Genomic DNA, 12,704 nt, shown 5'->3' on the forward strand with positions numbered 1-12,704 from the left:
CTTGATCCCTGGCCCCATCATGTTTCCTCTTACCCTTCTCTTCTGCAGGCTAAAGATGCCCAGCTCTTTCAGCCATTCCTTACAGTGCTTGTTCTCCAGACCCTTGATCATTTGACTTAGAAATGGAGATGAGGACTAACCCCCAGAGTCAGACATGACTAGACTTAATGTCAGGGGGAAACCTTTACTTCTTTATTATATACTAGCTTGGGGACCCGGTGGTTCCCGGGTTATTAGAAGAAGGCATTGTTTGTTTTGGGATGTTAGGTAATATCAGTTAGGTTTGGTCCAGATCCGTCATTGGCTAGGTTCAGGGCTCTCTGGATAAGGGTGAATTACAACTCGCAGATGCAAGATCAATTACCCCCAAAGCAGGCCTGTATGCAGTTGGCCATGTTGGGTCTGTGTGCCAGGTTTGGTCAAGATTTGATGTCTGCTGGGTTCAGTGTTCTCTGGATAAGGGTGAACTATAACTCCCAAAATGAAGGTTCATTCCCATTAACTCCTGCAGTATGTTCAGTTGGTGATGGAGCTTCTCTGTGCCAAGTTTGGTCCCAGTCCATTGTCGGTGTGTGTGTGTGTGTGTGTGTGGGGGGGGGGGGGGTCACAGTATCAGTGAAGGTACTGCAAGTCCCATCATCCCATCATGACAAGTGTGGTCCAGATCCATTGTTGGTTGGGTTCACAGTGCTCTCTACATGTAGGTCAAGTACATGGTGTGAATCATGGTGAATTATTCCCCAAACTTCTTGTTCAGTTGGTGATTAATTCCTCCGTTAACCGTGTACCATAGGAAAGGATAGGAAAGGGTTAAGGGAGAGGCAGTGGGCAGGGTCATGCAAATTAAGGTACCCTGGGATGTCCATTCTGGAGAACATTTAGGAGGAAGTTGTCCCTGCATGAAAGCCTTCACTTGGACGGTGGGCAGGATGATGTTTGTGGAGGACACTGGCAGGGTTTGGCCACATTTTCATAGTGCTCACTATAACCTGCATTGTTTCTTGGAGGGAGGGCCATTGGTGTCTCCTGCTCAGTGGGAGCCATAGCGGTTTATGGAGGTGGCAGTTTGTCTGTGTAAGTAGACACCTCTGCCACATTCACACATACACATTTTTCATTTTTATTATGTGTGTAGATGTCTTAAATACAGCCCACAATTTCTCAATCTAATCGAGATAGCAACCGCCACCAAACATGTATGGAGATGACGCTGGAATGCCAATAAAGAAAATCCAGAGTGATCATTTCTACTTTCAAAAAGAGGATAACAATTTGAATACTCCTAAACCACAAATGAAACAAAACAAATGCACAAATAAACACAGAACTGCAATGTCAGCATAATCCCAAGATTCAGGGTTATAGTCCACTATCGGCAGGTGTTTCCGCTGCGTGGGTTTTTTTGTGCAGCATAAGAAGAGAGATCTGACAGAAGCTTTCCTCACATTCGGGGCAGGAGTATGTTTTCCGGTGGAGGTGGGACCTCTGGTGCCGAGTGAGGTACGACTTGCAGACAAATCCCTTGCCACAGTCTGAACACCGGAAGGGCCTCTCGCCGGAGTGGATGCGCCTGTGGTGGAGGAACCCAGAGCGGGAGCTGAACCCGTTCCCGCAGACTGAGCAGCTGTACGGCTTTTCCCCGGTGTGGATCCTCTGGTGACGGGCCAGGTCCGACATCCACACAAAGCTTTTCTCGCAAGCAGAACAGTCGTAGAATGTGTTCCCACTGTGGGCCTTTTGGTGCGCAGTCAGGTGCTTCTTCTGCTCGAAGCTTTCACCACACTCGGCACACAGGTACCTCATCTCTCCATTGCTGTTTTTAACCTTCTTGAAAAGCCCTAATTTTGTCAAGGGTTTACCAACCGCACCACCAGTCTTCAGGTGAGGCCCTGGTTCTGTCTCAGGAGAGATCTTGTCTCTGGGTTTATCCCCATTGGTTCTGAATCCATCTCCCGGCTTCCTTTTTGGGTTGTGAAGGTTCTCGGGTGCTTTGGCCACATCCTGTCCATCTGAAAGCTCCTCTCTCACTCTGCATGGGTCGCATTCTTCAGGGATACCTTGGCAATTGGGGGTCACTCTGTTTTCACTTGCCTGCCCCAAATCTAATGGAATAAAAAAGAGAAAAAAGATCCAGAGAGTGCCATTTGTTCCCTCTCTTTTGGGTGGACTGCAGTCCTCTTACATTCCACCTAGACAGAAAAATGGCCAGAGACTGTGGAAACTTTTATTTGCAGTGCTTTGTATCTGTAATATGCCTTGAGTCCCAATTTGTGGGGAAAGTGGGGTAGAGATAGAGAGATTGCAGTCCAGTGCACAATATCGAGGAAGCCAAATGTTCCCCACTTTTTTATATCTTTGTAATTATCAGTTCAAAGCAGTTGGTGCCATCAGGACAAGTAGCATTCCTATCAGTGTGTCACATACCACATTTCCAGGGGTGGCTTCATAAATTGAACCTAGCATCCACAAGTGTCCTGTTTCATCTTGAACACCCCTTAATTTAAGGGCTGGAAATCTTGTCCCATATGCTCCAAATCCTGTATTTTTTTGAAATTATTTTTATTAATTATTTGGCACAAACAGTCTAATATACAATCAGAAAGTATACATTCAAAAATAATGAAATGTGTCTAGATCTGTATTCAAATCACAACTTGCACAAAATAAATATAACATTCTTTGCTGTTCACTCTAATTCAAAACATTTTCAAAGCAAAATCCACCAGTTACTTCTCTCCCCTTTTTATCATATGTAGAAATCCTAATTTTTTTAAAAAAAGAGATTGCTTGCAAGGGAAATCCTGTATTTTGATCAATGTGGGTATGAACCAGATATGGTCACGCCAGATGGACCCTTGAGCCTTTGCTATGGAGTACAAATGGTCTAACGTTATATACCAGAGGTTGGAGTTGGGCAGCCACTCTTCCTCCTCTGGGCCAACTCTGAACTCACAACAGTAAAGATCTCACTTTCCAATAGCTCTAGATTGCCATCCCAATATTGTCCTGGTCTTGAGACACGAGATTTCACAGAAACAGAGATCATATGAGAGGTTCTTACATTGGTGGACCTTATGGAGGCCCACCTCACATGTCTCCTGCCAATCTTGAGTTGGCAACTGAGTGGGGAGGATGTTGTTAAGGTAAGTCCAGAGTATTATGGTTTCTCTATCCCCTTCCCCCTTTTGCATTGCCTCACACATCTCAACTGGTTGTCTTAATTCTCCCTCACCAGGGCTGAGATTTATGAAGACAAGTTTGAAAGTGTTACTTCTCCATTACAGCTCCTGAAGTTCCCAAACATCATAGTTAATAACCTCACACTCAAGGCTGGGGAATTCTGGAGACCCCAATCTTGAAAAGGTACATTTCTGGCATAAAATTAAGTGTATAATCACAGGTAGCTTACAAGAAAAATCCAGTATTTGGTAGATACTGGAAACTCACCTTAGCAAGACAAGATGTAGCTACAGTCAGCCCTCCACATTTGCTGCGGTTAGAGGTGTAGGACCTCTGTGGAAGGAGAAAATCCAAGAAATAGGGATATGCTTGCCTATGAAAATATCTCTCCAGAAACTAGACCCTCCAGAACAACCCTCTTGTTCATCTCTACCAAAGAATCATGATGGAGTAGGGACGCGAGTCGGATGTTGGATGGTAAAACATCAAACATCCAGGCGTCCCCTGGGCAATGTCCTTGCAGACAGCCAATTCTCTCACACCAGAAGCGACTTGCAGTTTCTCAAGTCACTCCTGACATGAAAAAAATCCCCCCAAAAAACATGTATCACGATGAGAATCAACTTGTTCAATCCCTCTCACTAATAGCCCCTTTTATCAGCACAGCTGTAGAAGAGGCCGGTTTCGACTGCTCTCACCTGCAAAGAAAGGTCATAGTTTCCTCTTAAGTATGGTTAAGATAAATTAAGATTAATCTTAAGTAAAGTTCATTGAAATATGCTAGTGCCATATTTCATGGTTTGGTATTGTCCAGTTTCAAGCAAAGCAGCATTAAGAACAATTGGTTCAGTTCTGATGACACGTCACACTGCAGTTAAGCAGAAAGGGGTGGGAAAAAAGCTTCCAGATGCCTTGGGCATGAACAGGAATACAGAGAAAGGAACAGCAAAAACCATAGCTCACTAACACTTGTTCCCAGTGCATTAAAATGAGAAGAGGGGAACATATAGCCCTGTGAGCTATATATTTTGCTAACAGGGCTACATATTTTGCCTCCACTTACTCATCTTTCCTTCTCCCTGTTCATCAAAATCATGACCATGGTCTTAAGAAACTGGCAATCCCTGCACCTACCAGTATTAGTCTATTTATATATTTTGTTATGCTAGTTTGAGAACTAGACTACAACTTTAGAGATTGGAATTCCCATCCTCCTTTGGCCAAGAGAGTCCCAGGGTAATTTTAAGATCACATACTCTCAGCCTCAGACAAAGGCAAAGAAATCTTGCCAAGGAAATTCCGCGATAGCTTCTCCTTAGGGTCACCATAAGTTGGAAACAACTTGAAGGCACACAACAACGGGTCTGAGCCAGGCCGAAGTTTTCCTCACTCAAAAAGACCTGCTCTCTTAAACATACAAGTAGGTTAAGGTAAAGGTTTTCCTCTGACATTAAGTCTAGTTGTGTCCAACTCTGGAGGCTGGTGCTCATCTCCATTTCTAAGCCAAAGAGCCAGTGTTGTCCATAGTCATGTGGCTGGCATGACTGCTGTTCCCTTTCTGCCGCAGCAGTACCTATTGGTCTACTCACATTTGCATGTTTTTGAACTGCTAGGTTGGCAGAAGCTGGGGCTAACAGCGGGAGCTCATCCTGCTCCCCAGATTTGAACTGCTAACCTTTTGGTCAGCAAGTTTATCACCTCAGAGGTTTAACCTTCTGCGCTATCGGGAGCCCCATTAAAAAAAATACAAGAAACATATTAAATAAATTATTGGGCTGTGGAAAATGCTACTTCTTCTTCACCCTAAGACAGGCTTCACTGTCTTTAGCAACAAGAATGAGTTCTCTGCCTATAGCAGAGGTGGGAATCATTCATGACTCCTAGCAGCCCCAGCAGTCAGCTATGAAGAATGCTTGGAGATGCAGTCCAATTTGAAGCATGTGAGCTACAATCTCTAGCAGCATGTATGTATGCATCCAATGGTTCCCCCCAAAAAATCAAAAACAGCCATGGCAGGAATGGAGGACATTCTTTATTGTGTGAGTGACTGAATGCTCCTGCATTTTACAGTGCCTTAAAACATGACATTTCTGACTAAAGGGCATCCGTGGGCCAGAATGATGGGTGATACTGATTTTCTACAAGAAGCAGCTCCTTCTCCTCCTCCTCCACCACCACCATCGTCCAAGCCTCCATAGGGCTAGCGTGCCGTGTGGATTCTTTGGTGTCTGTTAAGGCACGTGTTGCGAGAGAACCTCTTCCCGCACACGGGACACTCGTGCGGCCTCTCCCCCGTATGGATTCTGCGGTGAGTGTTAAGGTTCGCTTTCTGGCTGAAGCTTTTCCCGCAGCGCAGGCACTCGTAGGGCCTCTCCCCAGTGTGGATTCTCTGGTGAGTATTAAGGTAGGAGTTGCGAGAGAAGCGCTTCCCGCAAGTGGGGCACTTGTGGGGCCTCTCACTTTCACACCTTTTATGGTGCCCAAGGAGCTGGAATTTCTGACTGAATCGTTTTCCACAGTCCAAGCATTTAAAGGGCTTTTCTCCTGAGTAGACGCTCTCATGTTTAATGAGGCTCGGGCTCTGACCAAACTTTTTCCTAAGCACACCGTAGATACTCGGTCTCTTACCAGGGTACATCCTCCGCTGGAACACATCTTCCTTCAAGTCCTGCAACGGTCCCCCCAACGGGACAGATAGAGCTACTTCTTGCCCTGAGCTGAGCTCCAGGTGACTCCCTAGAATGGCTCTCTGCTCACAAAACTGGGGGGGATTCTCTGCTGATCGCCAAACGGTTGGCCCGTGGGGTGCCAATTGCTCAGAAGCTTCTGGTGGAAATTCTTCTCCTTCCGCTATAGTCATCCACCCTTTAGCACCTGGAGGGAAAAAAAAGACAAAAATCACTTGTGGAGGGATGACTCTACACATAATGCAGCTACCTAGACAGGAAACAAATAGTGGAATGAAAACATCATCTATACACATAAAAAAGTGAAAATACTGTATGTATGTTTTGTGTGTGGCTGGGGTGTCCACTTACACGGACAAGCTCCTGCCTCCACATACAGCTATAGCTCCCACTGCTCAGGAAACACCAAAGCCCCTCCTTCCAATGACATTGCAGGTTATAGCGAGTACCGTGAACATCCCCAAGAGCCCTGCCAATGTCCTTCGTAAACATCATACTGCTCACCACACAAGTGAAGACTTTCATATGGAGACAATTGCACCCTAGTTTTTGTGTTTTTCCCCCACCACAGGTATCCCAGTGTCCTCTCTCTCTCCATTGGTGTGCCATTTGAATGACCCCACCCACTGCCTCTCCCATAACCCTTTCCTATTCTTTTTTATGGCACACAGCAAATTGAGGAATTGATCAGCAACTGAACATACTAGAGAAGTTTGGAAAATCTGAAGTTATGAGATCCCTGCCAGGGCCAAACTGGATAGTCTCAAGGGTCATTCTCAAATCTAATAGCTTATATTCTCACCCATCAAGATGGCCTCGCCACTGCCCTCCTCTTGCTTGGTCTCCTTGGGTAGCTGCCTGTAACCGGTGGGAGCAGATGGAGCAGCTTCAGGGTCACAGAATCTCAAAGCCACTTCCTCAAAGGCTGGTGTGATCTGGAAAAACAGGCAAGATGTTTTTCAGGGCAGAAGGACAGGGTCTAGGACTCATTCAGGTGGTCTCGGGGACCAAGCTCTGTATGTGAATAGGGTTTGGAGCTTATTCAGGTGACATTAGGGACCAAGCTCTGTATGTGAACAGGATTTGGGGTTTATCCAAGAGGTCTTAGTGACTGAGCTCTGTATATGAACAGCATTTAGAGTTTATTCAGGAGGTCGTAGTGACTGAGTGCTATATGTTAAAAGAGTTTGGGACTTATTTAGTGTTGGAAATAGCAACCTCCCAAGTCTTTCACTATTTATTTGTTAATGTATATATTTGCTAACCTGTATTCTATGTGTATGTTGATTTGCCAGTTTGACTGTACCTCTTTGGTATGGGAGGGGTTATAGACATGTGATTGTACTTAGCATGTTCAGACTCAAGACTCCATTTTATATTCAGTGTGATTATAGACTTCAATGTGTTAAGTCTGCTTTACACCTCAGTGGAGGTGGATGAATGAGTTTGCATCAAACCTCAGTGGTGGTGGATGCATGTTGCTGTTTTGGACTTCAATAGAGAAGTATGACTTATGGACTTCAGTGAGTACAACTATATCTAAAGAGTATGGACTATTGATTAAGAATGATATCCTGTGTACTCAACACAGAAAGAGAACTACATCCTATCTATAACTAAACTTCAATAAGAAATGTCCCTGTATGGTGAATTAATACAAGATGTTTAAGAGTAAACAAGATATGTTATTTTCAAAAGAAGACTTTGGTTTTTTAATTTTTGAGTGCTTATTTTGAACTAAGAAATTGGATAATTAGAATTGCAACTGCAACTTCAAAGAAACAACCATCCTCTGCTAACCAAATATATTTTTGTCGTGGCATGTCTTTGTCCTTGGCAGTTCAAAGACATGGTTCTTTAGCTTAATAGCTGAGTTACCTGTGTGCCATTACATGAATGCTCATGAATATCACTTGTTCAAAGGGTTGACTTCTAACAAGGTCATGCTTTTCTTGACTAGTGGTTTTGAAAAGGTGGTCTCCACATGTTCATGGAGATTCACATTTGCCAAACGGATATGACATCATTTTTCAATAATGTTACGATTGCCATTTATTTCCAAAGGGATAGGTGTCCAGAGACTGGGTGCAGTTATTTCCAATATTTAGGCAGTCTTAGGGACCAAGCCCTGTACCTGAGTGACATTTAAGGTTTATTCAGCTGTTCTTATAGACCAAACTCTGTATGTGAATTGGGTTTGGGATATATCCAGGTAGTCTTAGGGACTGAGCTCTGGTTTTGAACAGGTTTTGGGGTTCATTCAACTTGTCTGTATGTCTTAGGGATGGACATCTGAATGTAAACATGTCTCAGTGTGTGTATCTCGCTCTCCCACCTGAGTTTTCTGTCGCTGTACCTCTCTCTGGACCTGCAGGAAGTTCTCAGCCAAGGCCACTGCCTGGGCGCAGGTCTCGGGGCCTCGTTCCCTGACCCAGCTCTGGATCTCGGGAGGCAAGACGGTCAGGAACTGCTCCAGGATCAGCAGCTCCAAGATCTGCTCTTTCGTGTGCTTCTCCACCTTCAGCCACCGGCGGCAAAGATCCTGGAGTCGACCGTAAGCCCCTCTGGGACCCTCGGCCTCCTGGTAACAGAAGTGCCTGAAATGCTGGCGCCTTTTCTCCCTGTTGAGGGCAGCCCCCCGCAAGATGGCCACCTTTACTCTCCCATAATCCTTTCTGTCTCGAGCTTCCAGCCGGTTGAAAGCCTGTTGTGCTTCTCCGCGGAGGGCCGGAAGGAGCCGGGTGACCCACTCCTCCCTGGGCCACCGGCAGGCCTCAGCCACTTGCTCGAAGGAGGCCAGGAAGGCCTTGGCGTCATCCCATGGGGCAGGCTCCTCCGGCAACGGTGGGAGCCCCCAGCCTGAGCAAGGAGACTCCACTTCCTTCAGGAACTCTTGCCACTGGACCTCCCAGCGCTGAATGAGACCTTCATCAGCCTCCTCTTTAATCTGCGGCACCGGCATCTTATGGAGGAATTCACGGATGCAGCTCCTCTCGATGGCATGTGGAGACTTTCTGGCCCCTTCCAATCCTTCTACTGGTTTGGGGTCGACTTGGCGTGTCTCCTCCATTTTCATCCCTGGTGGACTTCTCTGCATGGAAGGGTTCACGGACAAGATGGGGGCACAAGCAGAGAATTCGCGTTTTGGAAGACCAGAATCAAAGGCCCTGAGAGAGAAAGGATTGGAGACACATGAGAAAATTGACCGCAGCTTCAGGAACTCTGTTTGTAACTTCACAATGCTACACTTCTATTTGAACTTACTCATATGGAATCTGTAAGAAAGGGAAGATGTAGGGAACATGAAATCTCTAGGTTCTCCAGCATAACTGGAGGAGGATGACTACAGAATCAGACTGGGGGACCTAGCAATTCTAGAGGGAACATTTTTAGCAAATCTGTGAATAATCAAATCCACAAATCAAAACCTCAAATGTGCATCTGTATGAGGTATATTTACAGTAGAGTCTCACTTCTCCAAGACTCGCTTATGCAAGCTTCTGGATTATCCAAGACAATTTTGTAGTCAATATTTTCAATATATCATAATATTTTGGTGCTAAATTCATAAATATAGTAATTACAACATAACATTACTGTGTACTGAACTACTTTTTCTGTCAAATTTGTTGTATAACATGATGTCTTGGTGCTCAATTTGTAAAATCATAACCTAATTTGATGTTTAATAGGGTTTTCCTTAATCCCTCCTTATTATCCAAGATATTCACTTATCCAAGGTTCTGCCCATTTAGCTTGGATAAGTGAGAGACTACTCTATATATCCCACTGTAAGGTACTGCAGAACCACTTCAGCAACATTAGTCCCCAGTGCGCAATGGGTTAAACCCTTGTGCCGGCAGTCGAATTCGGGGAGTAGGATAAGCTCCTGTCTGTCAGCTCCAGCTTTCCATGCAGGGACATGAGAGAAGCCTCCCACAAGGATGGTAAAACATCAAACATGTGGGCATCCCCTAGGCAATGTCCTTGCAGGCGGCCAACTCTCTCACACCAGAAGCGTCTTGCAGGTTCTCAAGTTGCTCCTGACAAGAAAAAAGGCCACTCAAAAGAGAATCTTGGAAATACAGTAGAGTCTTGCTTATCCAACATAAACGAGCCAGCAGAACATTGGATAAGCGAAAATGTTGGATAATAAGGAGGGATCATGGATAATCTTGTTAAACTTCAAATTACGTTATGGTTTAACAAATTAAGCACCAAAACATCATGTTTTACAACAAAATGACAGAAAAAAGCAATTCAATAAATGGTAACTTATGTAGTAATTACTATATTTACTAATTTAGCACCAAAATATCGCAATGTATTGAAAACATTGGCTACAAAACATTTGACTACTGTAAGGCAGATTACGTTGGATAAGCGAGATTCTACTGTAGTTTTATTATTGCCTAGGTTTCTACAGCTAATGGAGCTTTTGTGCAAAAGTTCTAGTTTTCTGCCCCCTGAATTTCAACCCCCCCTTCCCTTGTAGCCATGGCAACCCAGGTCAAAGCAACTCCCACCAGTCCTCCTCCCAAAAATTCTTATCAGTCCTTTCTCATGAGAAGCTTTCCAAATGTCCAGGGGTATCTTTCTCTCCTCCTCAGCCCTTGACCTGTCATGGAGGAATTATGGTGGATTTTCAGAACATCAGAATGCCGCCATGACACTCACTCTTTAACCACAAAGACTTGATTGTGCCATCTGTATATATAAAAGTCAAAATATGAATGTCTGTCTGTCTGTCCGTCTGTACCACAAAGGCTGCTGTTAGGTGAAGTGGCCCTCTGTGAAGCCATTGGGTAAGAAAGGTGGCCTATGTATGAGGGCAAGGGAGAGGGGAAGGAAAATGAAATGGAAAGGAAGAAAGGGAGCGGGGAGAGAGAAAAAAAAGAAAAACAGACATAGGAAAGGGAAAAGGTATGAGGGGAGGGAAAGAGAAAGCAGCAACCCCTTTGATACTTAGGAAACACCAGGTATATATGCTAGTTTTATACGCGGATCCATAGTAGCGCAATGGGTTAAACCCTTAGAATTGAAGAAATGCAGTACTACCATTCTCCACTTGAAGTACAGTGCCACTATCAGAAAGAAAAGGCTTATCTATATATAGGAAAAGCACCTGCACCCCACTTTTAGAGATGTTTATGGGGGGTGTTTCTTAGAATTCAAGAAATAAGGACATTCTAACCAGCTTAGTATGGATATGGAGATAATGAGAGGTATAGATATAGGTATATATAGCGAGAGAGAGAGAGAGAAGTGGATGAGGTTTTATAGCTCCAGTCCCTCCAACCACTGGGTCATGCCCAATTTGGCCTCTGTTTCCCTCTTACCTAGAACCACCCCAAATTAATCTCCAGTTTTGCTAATGTAAGTACACATTATGTAGAGAAATTAAATTATTTATTACATGCCCACCTTGATTCTCCATTCTGGTTATAGATTTGAGGCAGATTAAGTTTTTTCTAGCATCCGTAAGAAGCAACAGTAAAAGACACACTGACGGTTTTCCTACCATCTTGCTTAAAAGAAAACAACCTTATGTTGAGTTACCAATATATCTGTTGATCACCAAAGATGGGTGACCAACCATTTCTGGATGATGTAACAAAAATTAATTAAACACAAGTCCTGATTAATATCTAAAAGGAGACAGGGTTCGATTCAAGCCCTTCAAGTTCAAGCGGTTGGTTGGTTTGAGTAGGAAAGAGTTGTGAAATAACATTGAAAACCACTGCATCACGACATAGACTCTGCTAAGAATGCCATAGCAGAGGGTACCTCTATACCAGGCATGGGCAAACTTGGGCCCTCGGGTGTTTTGGACTTCAACTCCCACAATTCCTAACAGCCTACTGGCTCTACACTGTAGAATTAACCCAGTTTGGCATCACTTTTAAATACCAAGGAATAATGAGAGTTGTAGCTTGAAGCCCAGCAGAAAAAGCTAAAGGCCTTGGGAAACGACAACACCCAAGACTCGATAGCATTTGCCACAATGGTTAAAAGTGGGATCAAAGTGGGTTAATTCTGCAGTGCAGATGCCTCATGGGCCTCTTAGAAGACGGTTTGACAGCATTTAACGCCCTTCCTGGTCATAAAGGCCTTAAGAAACGACAACACCCAAGACTCGATAGCACTGCACCAAGGTGGTTAAAAGCAGAATCAAAGTGGGTTAATTCTGCAGTGCAGATACCCCCTGGGCCTCTTAGAAGTCGGTTTGACACCAATCAACGCCCTTCCTGGTCACAAGGGCCTTGAGAAACGACAACACCCATGACTCGATAGTACTGAGCCAAGGTGTTTAAAAACGGGATCAAGTGGGTTAATTCTGCAGTGCAGACGCCCCCGGCGCCTCTTAGAAGTCGGCTTGAGAGCAATTAATGGTCTTCCTGGTCAACCTTGGGGGGCTGTCTTTCCTTCCCCGCAAGAAGCGCTTCTCATAACTTCCCTCCTTCCTTTCTGCCCCAATTTAGGAGTCCCATTTCCAAGGACTCACCTGAAACCCTTCCAAAGATATCGTACTTCCTGGATTACACAACTTCCGGAAGACGGCAGCACGGCGGAAGCCAGTCTGCCTCTGCAGAGTAGCGCGACTTCCGCTTCGCCACTCTAGCCAGGGCCTCCCAGGAACTTTGTGGTCTTAACCCTGTAGACGCCAGTGACATATTGCAGCAGGGCCAGGATTGCATAGGATGTTGCAGGCAGGCCTGGGCCAACTTGGGCCCTCCAGGTGTTTTGGGCTCCAACTCCCACAATTCCTAACAGCCGGTAGGCTGTTAGGAATTGTGGGAGTTGGAGTCCAAAACACCTGGAGGGCCCAAGTTGGCC

General features: G+C 44.9%; 2 protein-coding genes across 3 annotated transcripts; both read right to left on the reverse strand.

The window, feature by feature from the left end:
- Nucleotides 1-1,092: 1,092 nt before the first annotated feature.
- Nucleotides 1,093-2,168, reverse strand: LOC103281009 (zinc finger protein 630). Its single transcript, XM_008121620.3, has one exon. The coding sequence runs from the start codon at nt 1,801-1,803 to the stop codon at nt 1,360-1,362; it is 444 nt and encodes a 147-aa protein (XP_008119827.2). The 5' UTR covers nt 1,804-2,168; the 3' UTR covers nt 1,093-1,359.
- A 3,022-nt stretch (nt 2,169-5,190) lies between these two features.
- On the reverse strand, nt 5,191-12,479 carry LOC103281008 (zinc finger and SCAN domain-containing protein 31). Of its 2 annotated transcripts, none has more exons than XM_008121619.3 (4): nt 12,373-12,479; nt 8,203-9,034; nt 6,670-6,802; nt 5,191-6,054 (listed from the first exon to the last, which is right to left on the reverse strand). In XM_008121619.3, exons 2-4 carry the CDS (start codon nt 8,962-8,964, stop codon nt 5,381-5,383), a joined length of 1,569 nt encoding a protein of 522 aa, XP_008119826.1. In that variant the 5' UTR covers nt 8,965-9,034; nt 12,373-12,479; the 3' UTR covers nt 5,191-5,380. The 2 variants fall into 2 exon arrangements, with proteins under 2 accessions (XP_008119826.1, XP_062829546.1); XM_062973476.1 differs by lacking the exon at nt 12,373-12,479 and adding an exon at nt 11,292-12,322.
- Between the last annotated feature and the right edge of the window lie 225 nt (nt 12,480-12,704).

The sequence above is a fragment of the Anolis carolinensis genome, chromosome 2, assembly GCF_035594765.1.
Source record: "Anolis carolinensis isolate JA03-04 chromosome 2, rAnoCar3.1.pri, whole genome shotgun sequence".
In the NCBI taxonomy this organism is placed as follows: domain Eukaryota; kingdom Metazoa; phylum Chordata; class Lepidosauria; order Squamata; family Dactyloidae; genus Anolis; species Anolis carolinensis.